General features: G+C 31.8%; 2 protein-coding genes across 4 annotated transcripts in view; both read left to right on the forward strand.

Annotated features, from left to right (window-relative positions):
* Positions 1-12,505, forward strand: part of LOC127795367 (uncharacterized) — a 15,376-nt gene extending 2,871 nt beyond the window's left edge. The window contains exons 1-4 of one of the 3 annotated variants that reach the window (XM_052326996.1): positions 7,304-7,432; positions 7,574-7,663; positions 11,875-11,966; positions 12,069-12,505. In XM_052326996.1, coding sequence (XP_052182956.1) covers positions 7,429-7,432; positions 7,574-7,663; positions 11,875-11,966; positions 12,069-12,239 — 357 coding nt within the window. In that variant the 5' untranslated portion in view covers positions 7,304-7,428 and the 3' untranslated portion in view covers positions 12,240-12,505. Of the gene's footprint in view, positions 1-7,303; positions 7,433-7,573; positions 7,664-11,874; positions 11,967-12,068 lie in introns of those variants that run through there. The other 2 variants (XM_052326997.1, XM_052326998.1) reach the window with 2 other exon arrangements.
* Positions 12,506-15,787: 3,282 nt separating this feature from the next.
* On the forward strand, positions 15,788-19,777 carry LOC127793939 (uncharacterized). Its single transcript, XM_052324756.1, has 4 exons — positions 15,788-15,880; positions 15,977-16,066; positions 19,048-19,127; positions 19,233-19,777. The coding sequence occupies exons 1-4, from the start codon at positions 15,877-15,879 to the stop codon at positions 19,578-19,580; spliced, it is 522 nt and encodes a 173-aa protein (XP_052180716.1). The 5' UTR covers positions 15,788-15,876; the 3' UTR covers positions 19,581-19,777.
* Positions 19,778-25,658: the final 5,881 nt, after the last annotated feature.

Genomic DNA, 25,658 nt, shown 5'->3' on the forward strand with positions numbered 1-25,658 from the left:
TAAAATGGTATTTGCTCTTGAAATGGTGAGAAAAAAGGTTCTTCTCTTGAAATAATAAGAAAAAGCTCTTGTTACTTTTTAGGCCTTGTGATCCTCAAACTTTACCTATGAGTTCCAACTATGATAAATCATAACAAAAGTTATTTATATTCAAAGCTTGAAATTGTATGTTTTGCCCACAAAAATATTCAAGAGTGGGGGAATTGGGTTTTTCAAAAATTAATATTTTATTTCTTTTGAAAACTCTTAAATTTTGTGATCTTAATATGTAATGATTGTTAGAATTGAAAACAGTAAAATCACACAACCATACAAAACAAGAAAAATTTATAGAGATTTGGCTCTAAAGAGCCTACTCCTCTTCTCAAGACTTAGCTTGAAGTTCTACTAAGGAAAATCAACACTAATTTTTAATCAGAGGTAGAACCAACATACAATCACCTGCCTAAACAAAAATCACTATCACACTACTAGCAAATACAAATCCCTCACACAACAAGTGAGTAAAAATAACGCATTTACAACTAGAGACAATTACAAACAAGTCACAAACAGTTGAGAATTCCACCAACCAACACATTTCCAGTACTTTGAACATTCTCACTCTTGTTTGAATACTTCATTAAGTTTGTTCTACCTTGAGCCTTCATACTTACCTTATATATATACATATTTCAAACACACTAGTCATTAAAGAAAATGTTAATATAAAATTTAAAATTTAAAAAATGTTTAGGCTTTCTCAACCAATTAAAAAACATGTCTCACATTTAATTCAAAATAAATTTACTTTTTAAATGAGAAATCAAGATTTGAAATTTAAATATAAACTTTTGAAATATAAATGATTAAAATAAGAAACATGTCTAAAAATAATTCTCCTTTAATTCAAAATAAATTTACTATTTTTACATGAGTAAGAGAAAACATGTTTAAAAATAATTCTTCTTTAATTCAAGATTCGAAAATTCAAATATAAACTTTTGAGACATAAATGATTAAAACAAGAAAACATGTCTAAAAGTAATTCTCCTTTAATTCAAAATAAATTTACTTTTTGCATAAGTAAGAGAAAACATGTTTAAAAACCAATTCTTTTTAATTGAAAATAAATTTACTTTTTGTATGAATAAGAGAAAACATGTCTAAAAGTAATTCTCTTTTAATTCAAAATAAATATACTTTTTGCATAAGTAAGAAATGCATTTATCAATAAATTTTGAGACATAAATTATCAAATAAGAAAACATGTCTAAAGACAATCCACCTTTAATTCAAAATAAATTTACTCTTTGTACCCACTTTTAATTCAAAATAAATTTACTTTTATATGAGAAAGAAATATATTTATATTATAAAAAAAAATTTGTTATCATCAGAATCGTATTTACTTACCCTTGAGCTTAACAGTATGCATTACAAGCAATATGTAAAGAAAAAAAGAAAATAAGAAAACTAAATTGATGAGAAAGAGAATGACGATTAGCTTACCCATTATGGAATGTCTCAATTCTTTCTTGTATGGCTCAAGAGATAGCTACCGAGTGAATACTTGGAAAACATGTCATGGGTCCTGTTAGGATTTATGATTCAAAATGTATTATCATTTTATTTGTTATGTGCATTCTGTTTGCATTTTGATATATGCATTTGGGTTTCATCTTACTTACATTTAATTGAAGTTTAAATGTGCATATGTTATGTTGATTATTTTGTGGGCCAAAAGCCATTGGGCCGAGATCTGTTTATGAGCCAAGTCCATTTTTTTCATGCAGCCCATGCAATTTGCCTCAGTCTAGCCTGGTTGCTTATTGCTATATAAGGGCAACTTCATGCCCTAGTTGATTAAGATCGTTTTCTCTTTCATTTTGAAACCCTATCTTCGACGCACATGAAGTGAGACTCTCTTTTGCTTGTAAATCCTTCTCTCACTCGATTGACTTTGGTTTGTAGTAAGATCACACGGTAAGGTTGTATTGTTTTAATCTCTGTTGTTGAATCGCCTAAGGCGTGAGAGTTTTGGTGTAACTGATAGATCAGATTCTTAACACGATCTTGAGATCGGTAGAACATATACTATACTTGTTATTGTATTTGTATTTTGTTTTTTGATTTCAGTTTATGTATTTGCAATACGTTTTGTTTTTGTTGTGATCTTGTAATCTGGTTGTAATTGAAAGCTATTTAGTGGATTAACTAGAGGCGGAGCCTCTGCCGTGAGTATGATTCTTTGGAATCCAAACACGTATCTCGCTGTGTTGTTATTCAGTGTGCGTGAGTTGTGTTTTGAGGGTTTCATTTATGTTTCTATTTTACTACGTTTGCTCTTGGTTGGTTTGGCCGATTAAACAGGGTTGTAATACATTAACAGGTCTATTGTGGGTTTGGGTTTTGGAAATTTCACCAAAATAGAATGATTTTTTCACTAAAATTTATGTAGAAGTTAGTTATATAACATGATAAATCCAACTCAATACCCTAAGATTTGGCGATTAAAACACAAAATTCCATGTGTTGAGATTAATAGAAAAGTCTCATGACTTTTAAAAATGAGTAAAGACTTTCTCTCGCTATGAAAAATTGATTGTTAAGTTTTTTTAAATGACCAAAATGACTTTTCATTTACTTATCCAACTATAATTATAGAAATAAAAAACTAAAAGAATAAAATAAATGTTGATTAATGTTGGCTTCCATGGAAAGAAAAAAATAGTAGAAAGTTAAAAAAATGGAAAGATAGATATATGTGGGAATAGTATACAAACATGGAGGTAAGACTTGGGTTTCTTTTCAATGAGGAACTAAATATGGGTTCATCTTCAAAAATTAGTCTAGATTATAGGGAAAACGATGGAATTAAGTTGGGTTTCTATTCAAGAGAAAGCCCAAATTGGCTTGTGCGAGAGAGAAAAAAAGACAAGGATAATTGGGTTTGAGTTTCATCTATGACATATCATTTTCATGGATTACGATGAGTTTTATCTATGACAGATCATTTTCATGGATTACGATGATGGACGACGGACAAGTCAATTTTTTTTTCTCTTTCCACTTCCATCTTTCTTTCTTACTCTCATTCCCTCACTTTCTCTTTCTACACCCTATCACCATCATGACAAAAATTGAGAGCAAGAACTTATTGTTGCAAAAGGGTTTATCAAAAATATCAAAATTATAACAAAGTCAATGTCCCTTGTGTCTCCTAGTGTCATTTTTCTAAGTAAAGCTAGAGATTAAGAACTTGTAGTTGCAAATTTGAAGCATGAGTTCTCATTATTTCTCATTCAATTATAGTGTATTAAAGTAAAACCCATATTAAGCAAATCATTTTGACAATTTAGAAGAATAATAAGTGTTAGTGTCTTTGTTAGGCTAACTCTAACACAACTCCTATTATATTATATACAATTTACTCCATATTTTAATTTTGTTTTGAAAATTGTACTTGCTCTAACTACACTATTTTATTCTCCTCTTTATTTGACTTCCTATTTTATTTATTTATTAATAAACTTCAATTCTATTTATTTTACCTCGTCTATAATTTTCAATACTATAAAAATTTATTATTTATACACAAAATAATTAAATATACGCAAACACAAAATTAATAATCAAATACACACATACAAAAAATTAATAATCAATACGCACATACATATATAAAGTCAATAATCAAATATATAATATCACTCATTCAATATGCAAATAAATAAAAAATTTCCCAAAAGCACAAATCCAAATATGTGCAAGACGATGAGCTACACGCCACGCAACGCACCCATTGCCGCTCATTCTACTTGTCATCATCGATGGCGTTTTTGCTAGTCGTTGTTGCCATCAGATCTGGTGGTCGTCGCCCCGATTTCATCTTTCGTCGTGTCTACAACTTGTCTTCTCTAGCCAATTTTGTCTTCTACCGCGTTTGGTCAAGCCTTTTATGACGTTGATGACTGTTGTGGTGGAGAGATGACAATGGTGGCTTGGTCGAATTCGATCACCAAATCTGGCAAGGGTTTTGGGTTTTGCCAAAATTTTATCGAGCGATTTTGGCAATGGTAAGCAACATTAGAGGTGAGAATTTTTGTTTGGCTCGATATTATTTGGCTTGGCAAGCGATTTGGCAAACCCATTGGAGTCAACCTTATCATGTAAATTTCTTACACTATTTTTTATTGTTATGTTAGAAAATCAATTCATTCATGAGATTAACTTTCATATTTTAGTAGAAATGTGTTGTACTAGTTAACATGATCCAACATGGGATGTTTTTCGTATCAATAAATGTTGACTTGCAATAATATGATGTTTGATCACGAACCTATACATATCTCAAATCCAAATTTAGGATCGAAATGAATAATAATCTCAAATTTAAGTTTGGAGATGAGAGAGAGAGATTTATGGGTTCATTGCAAAGCTTTCTCTTTCTCATTGTCGTTGGGGAAAAACCAAATTGAACGATCACAAACCTTTATATACAAATTAAAAAGTTATATGTCTTTGCAAATTAAAGAGGTTCAATTAAGAAAGAGAAAGAGAGAAATAAAGAGAAAGAAATGATGGTGGAGAAACACCATAATTGAAAAGGAGGGTTCGCTGCCACTTTAAACTAATGTAGTTGTCGAAAAGAAATGACTGTTGTCGCTTCTAATAAATTAAGATAATGTTTGTTAAAATGAGTAAGATAAAGTTGTATCAAGATAAGTTTGAATGCTTTCGAAGTAAGATATAAAATAATTAATTATGATAAGACCGTGAAGCATTCTAATATTTTTATTAAATTATTTGTTAAATTTTTTTAAATGTACTGAAAGACATATGCGTCATTTTTTCTTATCTATAAAGTTTAATATATACTTATCTAGAGAGGTAAAGATAAACATGTTTGGAAAACGCCAGATAAAAAGTTACGTGACATCTTTTTCAATGATGGCCAGATAAATTTAACAAACATATTAAAAATAATAAAAGTTTAGAATGTTTTTCATATCTTATTTTTTTCAATTTATATGTTGATTAATAAACACAACCTAGGAGAGAGATAAAAGAAATATAAAATAGAGTTTAAGAAAAAGAAAAATGATAAATAAAGTTTTTTTAAATATAAGAATGTTTTAGTTATTTTATAATCTTTATATATATAAAAGTAAGATAGTCTAAAAAAATTAATTTCCCCCCAAAACTTGCATTAATAATTTACATTTAGTAATTTACATTAATAATTTAAATTTTCCAATTGTTTTAAAATAATAAGTACTGATTACTATAAAATTAATAATAGATTTTAAATACATGAGTTTAATTCAATGTTAATCATGGATTTTTCAATATATTATTATGTGAATATTAAATATTTAATTAATTTGTCAGTCAATCAAAAATAAATAATATTTATGAGGAATATAAATAGACACTTAAAGTATTAATTAAATCATAGAAAATTATCCATTTAATAAAATCTTATCTTTATATAATATAATAATATATAATATCTTTATCTTTATATTATATATATAAAAGTAAGATAGTTTGAAAAAAAATTTTTTTCCCCCAAACCTTGCATTTACTACTTTTTGCATTAATAATTTGTATTTAGTGATTTGCATTAATAATTTAAAATTTTCAATTGCTTTGAAATAATAAGTACTAATTACTATAAAATTAATAATAAATTTTAAATACATGAGTTTTTCAATGTTAATCATGGGTTTTTCAATATATTATTATGTGAATATTAAATATTTAATTAATCCATCAATCAATAAAAAAGAAATACTATTTATGAGGAATATGAATAGACATTTAAAGTATTAATTAAGTCACAAAAATTTGTCTATTAAATAAAATCTTATTTTTATATAATATAATAATATATAATCTTTATCTTTATATATATAAAAGTAAGATAGTTTGAAAAAAAAAAAATTTCCTCCCAAAACTTGTATTAATAATTTATATTTAGTACTTATTGTATTAATAATTTGTATTTAGTAATTTTTATTAATAATTTAAATTTTTCAATTGCTTTGAAATAATAAGTATTAATTTTTATAAAATTAATAATAAAATTTAAATACATGAGTTTTTCAATGCTAATCATGGATTTTTCAATATATTATTATGTAAATATTTAATTAATTCATCAGTAAATCAAAAATAAATATTATTTATGAGGAATATGAATAGACACACAAAAATTTGTCCATTAAATAAAATTTTATCTTAAATATATAATAATATATAATATATTATATTAAAGTATAATAGTTTGTAAATTTTTTTTCCCTCCAAAAATCTATCAAACTGTTTTTGTCTTTAAAATTTATATTAAATTTGCAATTTAGATTTTTTGAGAAATATTAATAGACTACTTGAACTATTAATTAAGTAATAGAAAATTGTTCATTTATTTAAAATATTATTTTTATATCTTTATTCTATATACATATAATCTTAAAATAAGATAATCACACAAAGTATTTTGTTAAGTGTCAATTAATGGTGAATTTTTTTCTCAAAAACTTACATTAAATCAAAGGTAGTGATTAATTAATTATTAATTTTACTTTAATAATTATATTATAGTCTTGAAAATATGATATCTTAACAAATTCATAAAAAATTATTTAAGGTTGTCAAACACTTGAATTTTTCAATGCTAATTAATATTTAAGATATCACATTTTTAAAACTATGGAAGAAATCAAAATTTATATTTTTAAAGTTTTGTTATTATTAAAAAATTTATTCTTACTCACATTTTAGAATTTTAATTTATATTTATAATATAAGAAATAAAAAAACGAATATTATAATTTTTTTAATATTTATTTATAAATAGATATAATATAATAAATAAAAAATTTATAAGTATTTTACCAATTAACCTATTTAATGTGTTAATTATTTTTTAACATATTGAATGACGGTACATTAAATTAAGAGTGTTCACCATTAGCATATTAAATAGAAAATAATTAATTAAATTTAAATTTTAATAAAAGATTGAGTATTAAGAGAAAAAAATTATAATTATCAATTCTATTAGGATTATTTAAAATAATAAACTTAATTTTTTATTTTTAAATTAAATTCTCTCATCTATCGCACAAGTTTACCACTAGTACTTAATTAAAATTAATTAATTAATTATAGGATAAAGTTGCAATATAGTATTAAATCTAATGAGTATTTATTGTATTTTATAAAACATTAAATATAATTTTTGCAATTATTTCAAATCTGAAGGGTATTACACGTAATTTTATCTTTTCATCTTTTTTATATAAATTGGAACGGCAGAAATTTTGTTTGATAAAGAAACCATTTCCAAAACCCTAACCCCACCGAGGGTCCCTCGTAGATTTGGTATTCGCTCGGTCGCTGTCGCCGGACCCGAAGAGGAAAGACCTGATACCGTCTCCGATGGGTAAGCTAATTTTCGTTCTTTCCCTTATCGGTTTGGTTGTCCTTTTCCTTTTTCTTTACATATCGCTCCTCATTGTTGAGAATTTCGTGCTGTGAATCTCAGTAATTTTTGTTATAATGTTTTGGGCTTGAAAATGTGCAGGTAAAGCTTGTGGATCGCGAGCCCGTTCCGGCAAAGTGAGCGGGGCACCGCCGACGGTGGCGAAGGAAGGCAGGAACAAGAACCCTAGAGGTGGGCCTAAAAACGCATCCAATATACATTCATCTGATTTTTGTGAGACTTCAGATTATTCGTAACAAATTTTTCTTTTTGCTTCTTTTTTGCGTAAAGTTTTATCGGAAAAATTCACTTATTAATTTCTGCAATCTGATTTTAGTTTCTAACTGTAGTTATGAGAGTCATATATACTACTTGTTCTGTTTATTTCTGGTGGAATGCCGTTCTGCTCTGTATTTGGAGTTTGGATTTAGTGGAGGAAGAGTAAAAGGTAAAGGAGCACCGGAAAAATTGTATTCCCTTTTTGCTTTATTTTGATGATATGTTTCTGATATTTAAATGCAATCTGGTTTTATCGGAAGAATTGATAGTATGTTTCTGATATTTAGTGAAGTGATGATAAATGGTGAAAAATGGAAGGGAAATTTGATGATAACCATTTTTTTTTCTAATATCATTTGCCTTATTATGTGAGTTGAACTTTTGTAACTTTGGTGACAATGGTAAGTTGCTGTTTTGTGATTGGAAAGTCAAATGCTCGAGTTGTGGAAATAGTAAGCTAAGGCTATGTATGAAAACCAGCATCCCTCAACCTTTACAAGTACAGGCTTGTTTATTTTTTTTTATCTTTGTTCCTCATTCTTCGGGCAATATTGCCAAATATGCACGTGCGCTATGTGGGGTTGGAATTCACGTGTTTTAGATTCTTCAAAAGTACATTTTTCTTAGGGCATGCAATTCCGGGGCCCTCAAATTGTTACCCTGTGTGACTTGAACCTCTATATCTAGAAATCATCACTTTAACCCTTAATATGATGTCAAATGCTAGATTTACCCTTGTAATCTAACATTGCTAATGGAAAGAAACAAATGAAGTTGACCACATTATAATAGGTCATTCTATTTTCTTTCTATTGATGGCTATACCAAACCCAATCACTTTCTTTTTGAACTGCCGAAACTCCACCACCATTCATTCCAGCCCTCCTGCTCTTTTTCTGCGCCTTTGATCTAGCACTTGGCTGCCTATTAACTAGTGTATATATCTTTCAAAAGTAGAAGATGGTGTGGATCAACCAGAAGAGTGCGCGTAAATGTATTTGCACCCACCAAATCCATTACCAAGACTAGCCAGGCTACCTTCACCAACAACATCAACCTTCTTCCAGCCAGACACATTGTCAAAATCTTACCTATTCGTGTCATTAAATAGAATCATTCAAGCTCTAACCGTAATTGGAAATGTTTTTCGGCCTCCAACCATCATCATTGTAACCCAACCAAAATCTTGAAATCCTCTCTGTAATAAGGTGTGGTAGTTTTTGGAGCCAAAAGTATAACTTTATTACCCATCTTTACCGTAGATGAATTTTTTAACTAATATTCCACTTTTTAAAAATTGCAAAAAATACCATCTTTCCAAAAATATTTACCGGCCTTCCACTTTTCCTGCCATGCTGGAGAAAGGGCCAGCATGGATGTTAAGTAAACACAAAATTTCCTGTGTCCAATGGTCTGGTATAGAACCGCTTGTTATAATGGCGGTTCTATGTCAACACAAAAAATTTTTGTCCAAGTGGAGGAGAAGTTCAGGAATATTAAGAGCTGGTTGCTAAACAATAATAATTGCTTGCGTAACGAGCTCTTCATCTTTAAAGGCAATGTCATCATTTAAATGCCCATTGCTTAAAACCCTAACCTCTTCTTCTTCTTTCTCTGATTGTTCTTAACAAACTCACCAAGGCTCCCATTTTCTCTGCAACTAAAAACCCAATAATAATGAAGCTCTCAACATATTCAAATCATATGCATCAAGATCTCACCAATCTCTCTTCAAATCGCATGCACCAAGCTCTTGCCAAACTCTCTTCAAATTGCATGCATGATACTCCTTATACTTCTGCAAATCATCTGACCTAGAACCTAGACATATATGTTCTATGAACTTTCATTGGGAATATATATAGTTGCCATAAGCAAGTCGTGCATATATATATATTTATATTTGCTGTTATTGACATTATTCACAATATTGTTTCCCACAAGTGTTCTTGACATTTTTGCTGACAGTTTCTGTGAGCAGGTGTTATCAACATTATTTGCCTGCATGGGACACCCATTGATTTTCAGAAATCCTAAATTTGACAAGTGTTCTTGTCGTTTTATGCTTCATAAATTTTGTCCTTGATATTTTTACATTTAGCTCTTAGGACCTAGAGCAAAACCTCAGATTTATAATATGCGTCATTCTTGATTCAACCTTCTTTCTAGTCACTGCTGTGTAAAACCACTATCTTGTTAAAGGCCAGGCTGCAAAATCAACAGAGAATTCTATTACCTTCTCTTTTTCTTTATATGTGTAAGTGCTGGATTCCTCAATTTTGTAGTTCATGAACCAAGACAGAAAACTCTTAACTGAGAATCCTTTCTGTTAATCACCATGTAATATGTTTTACTAATCACACTTCTGCGTTAAGGGACTTTTAGTTTTAATAGCTTCTGAATATTGCTCTTCTTTGTGATTGTTATTATGTGGAGTAGTACTTTTTTAATAAAGTCCTTTCCACAAATGGAGGGTTAAATTTGAGTTGTGCTGAAAACAAATACATGAAAATTGATAGCAAATTTAAACAAGCCCTTGGCATGTTATTTATTTTTGGTAAGCCTTAGCAAGTTATTTTATGTATTAGGTGTATAAACTTTCTTAAATAATAGTGTTAAATTATGTAATCTGTTTTCAACCTTATTTAATTTTTAATATCATTCTTGAGCTTGTTTCAATTATTTTAAGTTCTACAACTTTCACATTAAAATTAAGAGAAATGCAATGTTGTTACATATTTGCTTCTTATTTAAGCTAATTTTAACACACAAACTAAAAATCAACTAATGAAATTGACATAAGTGATGAAAATTTTAAATTTTTAGATGAAATATATTTTTATATTTATTCTCTTTTTTTCTTTCTTTTCTAGACTAGAAATTTATATTTTAAAAGGTGATTTATATAAATTTGGAGGTGAAGCATATCATTCATATGATAAAGTATGATTTATATAAGTAGGCACATTAGCTCGGGGGTAACTTCCCTAACTTTTACATAACTACAGGACCATTGAGGGGGTCGGCCTGGGCCCCTCTGGCAAACACTTACAAGACTCTGTCCAAAACAGCCATCCTTAACCCTTACAAAGCAGGAAGTCTTGTTTACTAGGTGACAACGACATATCAAGACTTTTATCCCACTGTGGGTTCAGCTACATGACTTCTTGTGTACTAGGTTGCATTTGTTTTTTCAATTTGTTTTCTTCCTTACTCTCTGGGCATAGTTGCAAAATATGCATGTTTGTGTGTGTTCTGGGGGTGAGGTTTGAACCTTTAAGAGTCTTCAAGATTACATTTTTCTTAGGCGCCTACAGTTCCAGTGGTTTAAATGCATGAATGCCCCTTAAATTGTTACCCTCTGTGACTTGGAAGCCTATATAAAAATCATCACTCTTTACCCCTTACTATGTTGTCAAATGCTAGATTTATCCTTATAATCTAACACTACTAATGGAAATAAACAATGAAAAGTGTCTGTATTAGTTCACTCGGTTTTTTTCCTAATGATGGCTATACTGGTCCCAATCACTTTATTTCTGAGCCACCCAAGTCAAAGTACCAGTTCTTCTCTACACCTCCTCAGCTTCCCCTGGCTATACTAATTACACTTCTCCATCATGGGCCTTTAGTTTTAACTTCTTTTGAATATTGCTCTTTTTTACGATCATTTTTTTTTGTGTGGAGTAGTACAGTTTTTTTCACAAATCGAAGGGTTTAACTTGTGTTGAAAACGAACACATGAAAATTGATAGCAAAATTAAACAAGCCCTTAGCAAGTTATTTTGTGTTTTAGGTGAATAGAACTTTTTAAATAATATTGTTAATTTATGTAATTCTTATTCAACTGTATTTTATTTTTTATATTAACCTTGAATTTTTTTTAATTTATTGCATTTAAGGCCTGCAGCTTTCACATCAAAGTTAATATGGTAAATTGTTTTTGGGAATATGAGAAATGCTATTCTGTTACATATTTGGTTCATATTTAAGCTAATGTTAGCAATCAAACTAAAAATCAACAATTCAAGTGGACATAAATGGAGAAACTATTCAAAGTATGATTTACACAAGTAGGCGCAGTAACTCCGAGATAAGTGCCCTAAACATTTAGATAATGACAGGACCACGGATGAAGTCAACAAAATATCTGGGCCAGGTCCCGTTGACAAACCCAAATTGTGCCTCCACTTGGAAGGAGGTCAAACGTGCTCTGGTATGGCATTTGTGTTGTTCTATCTCCGTATCCATTATTCATGCTTAGTGCATTGTTTTGTATCATCTAAGTTGTAATACAATTGTATTGGGGGCATCGCAGTTGGCAGGTATTGAAAAGATACTGGAGTTGGCAAGGTCTACCCAGGAATGTGCTACTGTAGAGGAATGCGAAGCAGTACTTGCTCAGATTAGGTCGATCGGGGAAGAGATGAAGGAGTTGATCCTTCATGGCGTCCCGGCAGAAGAGTTTATTCAGCAACCACCAGTCTGATGCACATGCGGTGGTGGGTCACAGTGGTGAGAGAGGAGGGGGGTAGCAGATCAACATGCAGATGAGGTGGTGTCTTTCTTGGGTGGTGTGGTGTTGTGGTGTTAATGTTAGTGTTGATAAATAGAAATGAACTGAAAAACCAAACTGAATGTCATGACTAAACTAAAAACCAAACTTTTAAAATATATTGGCCTTTCCTTTTCATGAATGTGGTGGCTCTGATGATTCTGAAATTTGTAATATATGTGGTTAATGTGTTTACTTTACTGTTGTTTGATTTCTGAATCTAAGATGCCTAATGGTATGACTGCTTCAGTTGTTTAGACATCAACCTTGTTTTTCAAGTGTTTTAATAGTCCTCATGTTTATTTAATGTGATAAAGGCTACAATCCAGGCCTGTTGTAGAGGGCCTGAAACTGAAACTTTGGAGGGTTTGATTAGGCCTCCAGGCTCCATCTCCATTGAACCTACTGCGTAGCATGAATAAATGGCAATGAACTGTTTTGGCAATGGGTTTCTTTTGAGAGGCAATTGATTTCTTGTTCATCCACAACATCTTTATACACACACACACACACACACGTATGTATTTTCAAAAAGAAAATACATCTGAGGTGAATTATATTTTTCAGATAAATACTTGACATAAATATCCAATTTAAGTAAGTAGATAGTATCATAGGTCGCATCCGTACATGATTTTTTTTTCCAAAATAGTAACCAACACAAAGAAAATGCAACATACAGCTGTGCAATTACATATTTTTATGTCAATTTCACAAATAAAATACTCATACCTCATAAGTTGATTATGTATAAGAAAAAATCTTTGTTAGTGTCGGTCGGCTTTTATCTTTTTGTTTGTGGTCTTGATATGCTCAAAAATGTTTTCTTGAGCCTTTTTGAAATATTTCTGAGCACTTGATATTCGTATTTCAAATATTTTTATTTATTTTACTGTGATTTTTCTCATTTTTTGGATTCTTTTTCTTATTTTTACACTCTTTTTTTTTTTTCAAACACATGTGTCGTACACACCTTGTTGCCTCACACACGCGTTGCTTTTGGCGCTTGTAATGCACACAACTCACACCTCCATACCTAGTCTTTTTCTTTTTTTTTTTTTAAATAAACAATGCATTAAATAAGAAAAAATAGCCAAAGCATTTATAAGAAAAAACAGGGACATGTCCCGTAAACATGAAAACTATACGAATCGAAAAATATAGCAAATCAGGAAATAAAGAGTGCGACAATACTATAATATAAATGCTTCATACAGATAAAACATAACAAAATAAAGAAAAATAAAGTAATTTTACGAGAACCCTTCATGTAGAGGCCCTTCAACAAAAATAGCCTCAGCCCCTAAAAACTACCACAAAATTTCTGAATAGACCTGCATAGGCACAGGGGCTGCAAGAGGAAATCTATAATCTTGGGGATAGTCCAACCGAAGAACCTGCCAAGAAAACAAGCAAACACACCACTATTGACTTCCACACAATTGTTTCTTCTTCCCCTTTCCCTTCATTTCTCTTTTTTTCTTTCTTCTTATTTTTTAGACTCAAAAAGAACTGGTGTGATTGTTTTGTGCCTCGTTAAATTGGAATCTTCTAAAAAAATTCACCTTTTCACTCTTTCTCCCAATCCAACTCTCTTGAACCCGAAAAGAAAAATGCTCTATGAAAAAGATTGATTTTGTCTTCTATTTTGTATGGCCAAAAACCACCACCCACACTGCCCAAATCCTTAAACCTCATCCGTTCTTCCTTCTTTCTTCCTTCATCTCCAGGTCGGATTTCTCGGATTTGGCCACAGATGGGTGTCACTGCAAATGGCAAAATTTTGGAAAATTATACTTTTGCCTCTCAAGTTTGGTTAATTCCAATTGAACACCTTCTTTTTGTCCTTCTACTTTTGATCTAATACACTTATATGACTTTTAAATTATAGCCCGACCCACTGCAATTTAGGCTTTCACTTTACCAGTCAAAATTTCTAAAAATTATGATAAAACCCAATAATCTTTAAAAAAAATTACACTTAAACCCTACACTTTAGAAATGAAAAAAAAACGATAGGAGTGCTCACCTAAAAGATAGGTGAATTGGGTGTTTGAAAACTTTTCAATTTGATAAAAAATTTGTACAACTTTTCAATGATGTGAGTAAAGATTGAAAATGCTTGTATTTTTATAACTTCAAAATCAACGTTGAAAATGCACATAATATGAAATTCAAATGTAAAAGAATATGCAAAAGACAAGCACATATGATTTATAGTGGTTCGTCACAATTCGACTTACTACATTACATTGACTTTTCATTAAAGATAATCAACTAGATTTTCAAGTGTTCATTTATAACCTTTAGAGTACCTTTTAACATGCTTAGTTATAACATTTCATTAGCCTTTAATAGCATTAGCTATAATTTTTTAGTAGCTTTTATAAATCTTAGCCACAATATTTACAATAATTTGAGATATAAAGATATGGAACAAAAACTCACTAAATTTATAGCTCTAAAAAAATATGAACAAAAGCTCACAAAGCAATTGGCTCTCAAAAGAATATGAAAGAAAGCTCGTAAGGAAATTCAAGATCATTACTAACAAAGAGTATAAAAGATAGAAATTGAAAAACTTTCATTTTTTAGGTATGAAACACTAGAAGACTTGGAAACATATGAATGACAAGAATTTTTTTTTAGTTGAGATCGTTTTCTTTATTGTCTTTCTCATTATATTTAAGAAAATTCATCATCAGAATGTGTAACCTCAATCTCGTGCATGTCTTGGGTATATGTAGTCTTGGTTTTGTTAATACACTTTTTGACTTGTCCGTTCAGTGGATAAAAGACTTTAAGCTTTTTAACCTAAAATATATTTCTATTTTTTTTTATTTCAATGGTTAGAATATGTTTTTAAGTTCAAACATAGTTCACTTTAATGAAAGTTCAGACATCTTTTCATGAAGATCTATTTGTCTAAAACGAAAAATTTAGTAAAACATTAATTAGTTAAGTAATTTTGATATCTTTTGATATTTCTCAAGTGAGACACACAGTTACTCAAATAAACTTATGAGAAAAGAATAAATAAAATAAGTTTTACTTTGGTATTATGTAAATGAAGTATAAGTAATGGAAACTCATGATTCAGATTTACAGTTACTAGTACTAAATCTCTAACTTTACCTTAAAATATAATCCTGTTAAAATATAGACATAGATCTCTTATAACTTCAATTTTTTTTTTAACCTTATTACTTCATTGGGTTCATGAAAAACAATTTTGTCTCAATTGAATTTTATCATTAATCCCAATTACAAATTTATATTTTGCCTCAATTAATAGGTTGTCTTCTGGCTATTTCATTGAATAAGCCATTAACAACTTAACACAATGGCACCTTTGAGGGTATCTGTTATTTTTCATAACAGAAGGGTATTGTGTGTTTTCTTCAAATTTTAGGGGTGTCAAAGTGAAACTTATCTTAGTATATAAACAACGACGGCGGAAATTTCGATAAGAAACCATTTTCCAAAACCCCGGCTACACCCCGCTCGTCGATTTGGTATTCGCCGTCGCCGTCGCCGTCGCGAAAACAAGGAATGACTGATACATTCTCCGATGGGTAAGCTAATCGAAGCTTTCTCCATCATTGATTTGGTTTTGCCTTTTCTGGTTTCTTCAAATTTTAGTATGATTTTTTGGGGGTTGAATTGTGTAGGTAAAGATTGCGGATCCCGAGTTCGCGCCGGAAATGAGAGAGGGCTAATGCCGAAGGTCGCGAAGCCAGAAACGAAGACGAAGGCCAGAGGTCGGGCCTGAAAACACATCCTATACACATTCATCTACTTTTTTTTTGATTGCTGAGCTAATTCATATCAGATTGTTCTTAGGAAGAATTCCCTTATTAACCTCTGCAATCTGGATTTAGTTTCTAACTGTAGTTGTAAGAGTCGTATATTCTGCTTATTCTATTTATTTCTGGTGAAATGGGTAGCATATATTTGGAATTTGGATTCAGTGAAGGAAGAGCAAAAGGAAAAGGAGCGCAGGAAGGAAAATTGCTTTCCTTTCTGCTTTCTCTTTTACTTGAAAAGCGATTTGAAATTGATAATATGTTTGAGATATTGAATGATAAAAAATGGAAGGAAAATTTGATGATGACGGTCTCTTTTCCTAATATCTTTTTCCTCATTTTGTGAGTTGAACCTTGGTTAAGTTGTTGTTTTGTGATTGGAAAGTAAAATACTCGAGTTGTGGAAATAGTAAGTTAAAGCTATGTACAAATACCAACATTCCTCAACGCTTACAAAGTAGGAAGTCTAGTGCACTAGGTTGTTTCCTTTCCCGTTCCTTTTTAGTTGGGCATAATTGCCAAATATACATGTGTGGTGTGCAATTGTGGGGCAGGGTTTCAACTTTTTAGAAATTTCAGAAGTACATTTTTCTTAGGGACCTGCAATGCCAGGGGTTTAAATGCATGCATCCCCCTCAAATTGTTTCCCCGTGTAACTGTATCTAGAAATCATCATGCTTTACCCCTTACTGTGATGTGAAATGCTATATTTACCCTTCTAATCTAGCACTGCTAATGGAAAGAAGCAAATGACTAACATGACCATGTTATATTAGTTCACTCTGTTTTCTTTCTAACAATGGCTATACCAACCCCGATCACTTTCTTTTTGAACCACCCAATCTCAATGACCATTCATCCCAGCCCTCCTTGCCTACTCCTGCACCTATGATGTAGCACCTGGCTGCCTATTAGGTAGTGTGTACTTAGGAGATCAAAAGATGGTGTAGATCAACAAGAAGAGTGTGCATAATGTGTTTGCCCTTACCAAATCCATCACCAAGACTACCCAGGCTACCCTCACCACCAACATCAACCTTCTCCCAGGGAGACACATTGTGAAAATCTTACTTGTTCATGTCAACCAGTAGAATCATCCAACCTGTAACCGTAATCAGAAATGTTTCCACCACTAACCATCATCGTTTTAACCCAACTAAAATTGTGAAATCCTCTCAGTAATAAGGGGCAGTACATCTTAGTGCCATAAGAGTAGCTTTATCACCCATCATTGACATAGATGAATTTTTTTTTTTTGTTGTAATTTTCTGCTTTTTAAAAATTTGCAAAAATACCATCATTCCCAAAATATTTACAAATCTTCCACTTTCCCTGCCACCTGAGATCCCATGCAAGAGAAGGGGCCAGGATGGATGGTAAATGCAAAATTTCCTGTGTTCTATGCTCTGGTGTAGAACTGCCTATTTTACCAGCTGTTCCTTGTCAACGAAAACAAACTTTGTCAAGTGGAAAAGTTAATGAAGATTAAGAGCCGCTTGTTAAACGAGCGGCTCTAAATAACAATTGCTTCTCTAACAAGCAGGTCATTTTTAAAGGTAAATACATCATTTAAATCCCTGTTGCTTAAAACCCGTACCCCCTCCTGGTCTTTCCACGATTGTTCTCCCCAAACTCCCTGAGATCCTCTTCCTCTCTGCAGCAAAGTACCCAACAATCACAAAGCTCTCAACAGATAGCATACACGCCAATGTCTCGCCAAAATCTATATTCAAATCGCAGACACAAAAGTCCTTAATTCTTCTGTAAATCGTCTCACATGGAACTAGGGGCATGTAAACCCTCAATGGTAAATATATGTGCACAGTTAACATGTGCATGTATGCATATTGACATTGTTTCACTACAAGCGGTTGAGATTGTTGCTGACAGTTTTTGTAAACAAGTGTTATTGACTTTGTTTGCCTACATGGGACAAGCGTTCTTGACATTTTTAAGCTTAATGAATTTTGTCTTTGAAATTTTCGACATTTAGCTCTTAAGACCTTGACCAAAACTTCAGATTTATAAATATGCATAATTCAACATTCTTTCTAGTCATCTGCAGTGTAGAAAAACCTTAAAACCAAAGTTCAAGGCCAGTCTGTGAAATCAACACAGAGAACTCTATCACTTTCTCTTCTTTATGTGCAAGTGCTGGATCATCACTGTCAGAGTTCAAGAACCAAACACAGAAAACTCTATCGGAGAAATCCACTACAAAAGCTCCTTTGTTATTTTTCTTTAACTGAGAGTCCGTTTTCAGTGAATCCCTGTGTAACACCTTATGCTAATCACGCTTCTCTGTGAAGGGCCTTTTATTTTTAATGGCTTCCGAATATTGCTCCTTTGTGATCACTATTGTGCAGGGTTGTGCTTTTTCTAATAAAGTTCTTTTCAAAAACCGAGGCTCTAATTTGAGTTGTACTGAAAACGACAGCATGAAAATTGTAGCAAAATTAAACTAGCACTTAGCAAGTTATTTTATATGTTAGGTGAATAAATGTTTCTTAAATAATATTGTGTAAAGTATGTGATTACTTTTCACTTTATGTTATTTTTTTGTATCAATCTTGAATTTTTTATTTATTTATTTCATTTAAGTCCTACAGCCTTCATACTAAAATTAATCTGGGTAATTATTTTAGGGGATAAGAGGAATGCCACCTTACATATTTGCTTCTTAGTTAAGATAAATTTCAACACTTAAGCTAAAAATCAACCATCGAAATGGACATAAATGATGAAATTAGAATCTTTTTTGGTGAAATATATTTTTAAATGAGGGTTATATCCCTTTGTTTTTAGACTAGAAATGATTGCTCGAAAAGATGATTTATGTAAATTTTGAAGTGAAGCAAGTAATTCATGCATGTATGATTTATATAAGTAGGCACTATACCTTCAAGGTAAGTGCCCTAACTTTTACGTAACTACAGGACCATGGAGGGAGTCGATCTGGGCCTCTCTGCCAAACAGGTGCCGTACCTCCAGTAAGGAGCAGGCCCGACTTGCTCTGGTATGTAGTTCTTGTTTTTCCATCTACATATCCACTATTCATCTTTAGTACATGAATTGTTTCCTATCATCTAAGTTGTAATACATTGTTTTCTGGGTATTGCAGGTGGACGGTCTGGGCAAGATAGAGGAGCTTGCAAGTTATGGCAGCAAATGCCCTAATGTTGAGGAATATGAGTCACTGTTCCTTCAGATCGCCTCGATTGTGCTAGAACTAGGGGAGATGTTACCTCTTGCCTTTCCAGAAGATAAGGTAAAGCAACCAGCACGGGCAGCAGAGGAGTTGGCTGGAGATGGTCGCGCGAAAGAGGATTCTGCTGACTTTGGTGGCATGGCTGCAGATTCTGTTGATGGTGCGAGCAGGGGAGATAGGCAAGGGCCGGGAGGCCATAGTGGGGGTCCTAGTCGGCCACAGAAGAGGAGAAAGGCCGCCGGTAGGAAGAGTTTCGAGTAGTTTAAGTTATACTTATGTTGGGTGGAGGTACATTTGTGCAGACTATTATATATGCATAGATCAATAGAATGTTTTACCTTGTGTTTGATCATTAGTCATTTGAGCGTCGTTATGTATATATGATTTTCACCTGGTATGTTAGGGTTCTATATTGAAGCAGCTGGCATCCAGCAGCTATTAGGTAAAATTGCTGGGCAGACCAGAGTTGAAACACACACACACACACACAAAATGCTCATTAGTACTCTCTCGACACGTATTAGTTATTAAGGATCAAATTTTTTCAGTAGTTTGAATTTGTCGATCGTTGGTTAATGGATTCTTTGGTGTTGGTTGGTTTTTAAAAATAAAACCTTTTTGTTTTCTAACTCTTAATTTTTAAAATGTTTATGATCTTTTGTTTCCTCATTTATTCTTCTCTAACTTTGGTGAATCACAATGTAATATCTTATACTAATCGCACTTCTCCATCTAAGGGCCTTTTAGTTTTAATAGCTTCTAAGTATTACCCTTCTTTGGGTAGATCTTATTACATACTTCAAGTAGGGTTGCAAATAAATCGAGTTGTTCGTGAGCGACTTGATATTCAACTCGATAAAAGTTCATTCGAATTCGTTAAGGTAAACGATATGAGTTTGAACTTAATTTTGAAGCTTGATTTGTAAACGAGTCGAATTTGAATTTAGTAGATCTAAATTCATTAAAGTTTCTAAATATGTTTGACTACCATTTTATGTGAAAGTTAGTATTTGTGATGTCAATTTTTAATTACTAAATGATTCAAAATAAAGGAGTAGATAATGAACACTCGCTAAAATTTGTCAATTCATAAATATTCTTAAGCATTATTTTGGTTTTGGACTCAATTGCTAACATTTGTGATGCTAACTTTCAATTACTTACCACAATAATTACTTAAAGTTCAAAAGAATACCCATAATTCAAATCACCCTTGTCGTGAATTCATATAAATAGTTGTAACTTAGAAACCCTAAGCTAAATTCTAAAAGTTGTGTGAAGGTTGAAAAGAAAGATACAGCTAGCCTTAGTCTTTCTGCTCAAGCCCACCATTGCTGTAGCAACACTCTATCTCAAGTTGAACTACAACCAATTTCCATTGTCCATCACCGTCACACACCCCCTTCCTTTTTGAAACTAGCTATTGTTGTCGCTTGTTGCCACTATACAGCCATTTTTCCCTCTGTCGTTGCTTGTTGTTGCCTCTCTGAAGCACCACTTACTACCACTATTGTTGCCTACTAGCAAGTTTTGTCGAGCAAAGCTCAAGCTTAGTTTATGTAAGCTGAGCTCGAGATCAAGCCAAGATTGAGCTCAACAAACCTTAGCTCAATTCGATTCAATTGCAACCTTAACTTTAATTGCATACCAAGATTTAGTTGAAAGTATCACCAAACATCATTTTTTTGATTAACTAATGTTTGTTCAAAGCTTGTTATTTTTGCTTGTCCCACATCACTTAGTTTTATGTTTGTTTTATATCCCACATCGATCACATTTCAAGAAATAAGCCACTAACTTTATTATAAAAAAATATGGCTTTACCAAGTTTGAAAGGCACACTTGAACTTAATCTTTCCTTCTCTCTACATATCTTTTCTAATATGTCAAGAGTTGATTTATTTTGCTCCCTTGTATCAGGGCTAGTTTAGGGGTTGCAGTTAGCAAGCCATATGCTCTGCATTTGTCATTTATGGTGGAGCTTGTGTATTAGAAAGTTTGGCTAATTAATTAATTGAGTTGTATGCTCTACACCTGCCATTTATAGTGGATCCTGTGCTCCAAAAACTTAATTAATCACAACTTGTCACTAGTCTAGATAAGGTATGGTTGAGGCAATAGCGACAATAATAGTAGCAGTGGTAATGCAGGCAATAACATTATCCTTTCACAATTGAACCCTATTGCGTAATAGGTTGATAAAGAAACCCCATCGCTTTGATGGGTTTTTCCCATGAATCCTATTGCAATATGGTGATGGGGTTGTAGAGAGGGAAAGTAAATGAGGGATTGACCTCTTGCCATAACCACTATTGTTATAATGGAAAAGGCAATTGACCATATATGAGGTGCAAACCCAATTCTCTCGACCTTTCTTTATTTTGCTTTATTTTTTTTTTTTTCTCATTTGTCTCTCTGTCTCATTCTCTTTTTAATATGGAGGTTCCTCTTTGGAGAAGAACCCAAATCTAGTTCATCTCTCTCTCTTGGATTTAGACTATCTTTGAAGAGAAAATGAACCCAAATCATGTTTTTGATACAAAAAATGAACCCAAATCATGTTTTTGAACTTAAATCTTGGTTCATCCAACCAAAATTAATAACAATGTCCATGGTGGTGGAGCCAACCATCACCCATAATTTTTATTTTTATACTATGTTTTTTTAATTATGAAGAAGAGAGAAAAAGAAGAGAGGGAGAAAGAGTATTTTGGTTATTATAAAAATTTAACAATAATTTTTCATGGCACTGAGTAAATTATCATTCATTTTCAAACAATAAAAAAGGTATTTATTATTTCTTGAAACACAAGAGTTTTGAATTTTTTTGCCAAAATTCAAAGGTGTCGAGTGAAAATTTTGCTATCGTATAAACACGGGACTAGAAAAATTAAATTTCTTACCCATAATTTCAAAAACCCTAATCCACCTACCACACACACTTACTATTTGTTAACTCTGTCATCTTCACCAAAGCCAAACAAGAAAGAACTGATACAGTCCATGATGGATAAGCTAATCATACTTCTCTCCCTTGTCAATTTTGTTTTCTTTATCTTTTTCTATACATATTGCAGATATTGCTTGAGAATTTGGAGCTTTAAATCTGAGAGGTCTTTGTTATGAGTCTTAGGGGTTGGAACATCTAAGTATGGTTTGTGGATCGCATGCTCATGCTAAAAAAGTGAGAAGGCAAATGCCAAAGAAAGATAAGAATAAGAAGCCCAGAGGTTGGGTTTACAAGCACAACCAAAATCAAAAGAAAAAATAGGTAAAGTGGATGTGTTTGTGAAGTTGTAAGCCCCATGTCTAGGCTTTCTCTTCGTATCTTGCTTTGGCCCTTTCTCTCTATTTTCTAGCACAAGATCCACAAATCTTATTTGCACGTTTCATTAAAAAGACAAAAAAAAACTACTCTGATTCAAAGTTTAAAATTCTTATGCATTACGAATGACGTGTAAAGAAGAAAGAAAAAGGAAAACCAAATCAAAGAGGGAGAGAATGATGATTAGCTTACTCATCATGGAATGTATCAATTCTTCCTTGTATGGCTCCAGAGACAACTATCGACTGAATACTCGGTGAATGTACGGTAACTTAGTTGTGGATTAGGGTTTTGAAAATTTCATTCAAGGAAAATGATTTTTCATTAAAATTTTTGTAGGCCTTATTTATATAATAGGATAAATTCCACTTTAACACCTTAAGATTTGGCAATGAAACACAAAAATTCCATGTGTGTTGAGAAATAATAGAAACCTTTCATAATTTTTGAGAACGATTAAAACTTTCTCTAGCTATGAAAAATCAACTATTAAATTTTTGTAAATGACCAAAATACCTTTTCCTTGGCTCATTCTTCTTTAATTATAGAAATTATAAAAACAAAAATAAAAAATTGTTGATTGATATTGGTTTCAATGAAAGGAAAAAGAGTGTGGAAAGATAAATAAATAGTGAAAGAGATAGATAGGGAAGAATAAACAGAGAGATACGAATTGGGTTATCTTCAATGAGAAACCAAATGTGTTCTTAAAAAATGAGTCCAAACGAGAGAATGGGGGAATGATATTGGGGTTTCTCTTCGAAGGAAAGTCCAAGTTGGATTAAGGGAGAGAGATAGTCTCTTTCTTTCTCTCTCTCTTATTAAAGTCAAAGAAACCTTTTTGCAAAACGAAAAGTCACAAACCCTTAGATCAAATTGAAAAGTCAAGATAACATGTAGGCATAATAAATCGACAATAACTACCTTAACTTTTGCATAATTGCAAGACCATAGAAGAAGTCAAATCAAGTCCTTCTAATAAAGATGAGTTGTACATCCAGTACAGAGGAGGTCAAACTTGTCATGGTATGTGGTTCTTGTTTTTCTATTTGAATATCTATTATTCATGTTTAGTATATTGTTTCATACCATCTAAGTTGTAATATGTTGTAGTCGGGGAATTGTAGATGGATGGTCTTGGCAAGATGGGAGACTTGGCACGTTATGGCCTCACATGTTATTGTAGAGGGAGGCCAATCAGTATTCTTTGAGATTGGCTCAATTCTATAAGAATTATAGAAGATGGTCTCTCTTGTCTTCCTGATAGATGAGGTGAAGTAACACTTGTGAGCAAGGGAGTTAGCCGAAGATGGTCATGCAAATAAGGAGGCAACTGACTATCTTCATGGCAAGGAGCTAGTGGATGCGATGGCAATAGATGGTTTGTAGAGTGGTCGTTGCTATTGATATGTTGATAGTGTCATCAAGGAAACAAATTCTATTAATGGTGCGAGCAAGGACATACCTAGGAAAGGGCCATGGTGGGGCTCTTAATTGGCTATAGAGTTCAAAAATGTTGCTCGTAAGGAGAATGTTTCGAGTAGTTTTGGTTATACTTGATTCGATTGAGGTACATTTGTGCATACTATTCTTATATGTATAGATCAATTGCATGTTTTGTGTTGTGTTTCATTTTCCCTTCAATCATTTGATTGAGAAACATAATTAAAAAAACTAAAACCGAGGTGCTCGATTTTAGATCAAGTTTTATGCATGCTTGGCTCCTTTTTATTCGAGACATTTTAAAAATCAAGCACCTTAATTTGGTTGGATACTCATTAAAGAACCCAAAGTTTGCACACCCTAATACTAACTTCTAATTGCCATATTTATTCTATTTATATGTGAAAGTGTGTCAACTAGACAAGTGATGCAATTACCTATTGATTATTCTCAATGATGAAAATAATCAAGTGGTTATTGCAATGGTTCTCTTTGACTATACATGGATACTAACTTACCATAACTTTTATGTTTTTGATGAGCCCTATTGATGGCGAAGCTAGGATCTATCCACATAATTAGTGGCAGTTTTTGTAAGGATGCTGGCTACTATGTTAGAAATTCTTCATGTTGTATATAACACTTTAGGGTACCTATACATGTAAAGTACTGAAGAACTTTCCTACCTTTTGAGAGAAGAAATATGAGTTTACTAAGTGTACCAGGCTCTTTGTTTTGGTGGGGTTATGAGGTATTTTTGTATACAATCTTACCCATATTTTGCAAAAAGAAGTTCTCATAACACGAACTTTTGAGAGTTTGGTTACAAAAGGACAATCTTAATATTAATATCAATGTTTACTCTCTATACAAAAAAAGATAAATCTTTATTTTTCTATTGAGAGGGGGGAAGTGAATTTGTTTAGTCAGTGTATTCTTTCTATAAAAAAAAAAAATTAGGCCAATTTGGCCTTTTATATGGAAATAAAATAAAAAATGGGATCGATTCGGCCTTTTAACTTTAGGAAATGTTATACACACAAACAAGCTTGACAAACAAACAACTCTCACAAATTGGCATGGCACACAAAAATTCATAATAATTCTATTTAAATTCATAATAGTTCTATCAAAAATTAATAATAATTCATAGTAGTGAATAGATTTATTGTTAATTTTAAGTAAGACTAATGTGAGTTTTGATAAAATGATTATGAATTTGTGTGTATTATATCAGTTTGTTTGTGAGGATTATTTGTCAAATTTGTCTGTGAGTATAGACATTTACTTTTAACTTTTTGAGTTTAGTTAATTGAACTCTTTCACTTTTCTTTTTTACTCAAATTTCATTCATAAACATTGTTTGTTGTATCCGTAAAATGTTAGTTTTTTTTATTTTTCTCCAATTCATCATTGAATTAAAAATTTAAAAAAAATAGATATGAATTTGAGAAAAAAAAAGTGTAAAGGCTAAATTGATGGAATTCAAAAGTTCAAAAACCACATTAACATTTTTTTATAAAATAAAAATTAATTAGAATTAATAAATGTTATGTCCAAAGCTGCCACAT

The sequence above is a fragment of the Diospyros lotus genome, chromosome 2 (assembly GCF_014633365.1).
Source record: "Diospyros lotus cultivar Yz01 chromosome 2, ASM1463336v1, whole genome shotgun sequence".
NCBI lineage: Eukaryota > Viridiplantae > Streptophyta > Magnoliopsida > Ericales > Ebenaceae > Diospyros > Diospyros lotus.

Coding starts and splice junctions, on each gene's coding strand:
- LOC127793939 (XM_052324756.1), top strand. Junction 16,067..19,047: donor AACGAAGACGAAGGCCAGAG/GTCGGGCCTGAA, acceptor ACGTAACTACAG/GACCATGGAGGGAGTCGATC. Junction 19,128..19,232: donor AGCAGGCCCGACTTGCTCTG/GTATGTAGTTCT, acceptor TGGGTATTGCAG/GTGGACGGTCTGGGCAAGAT.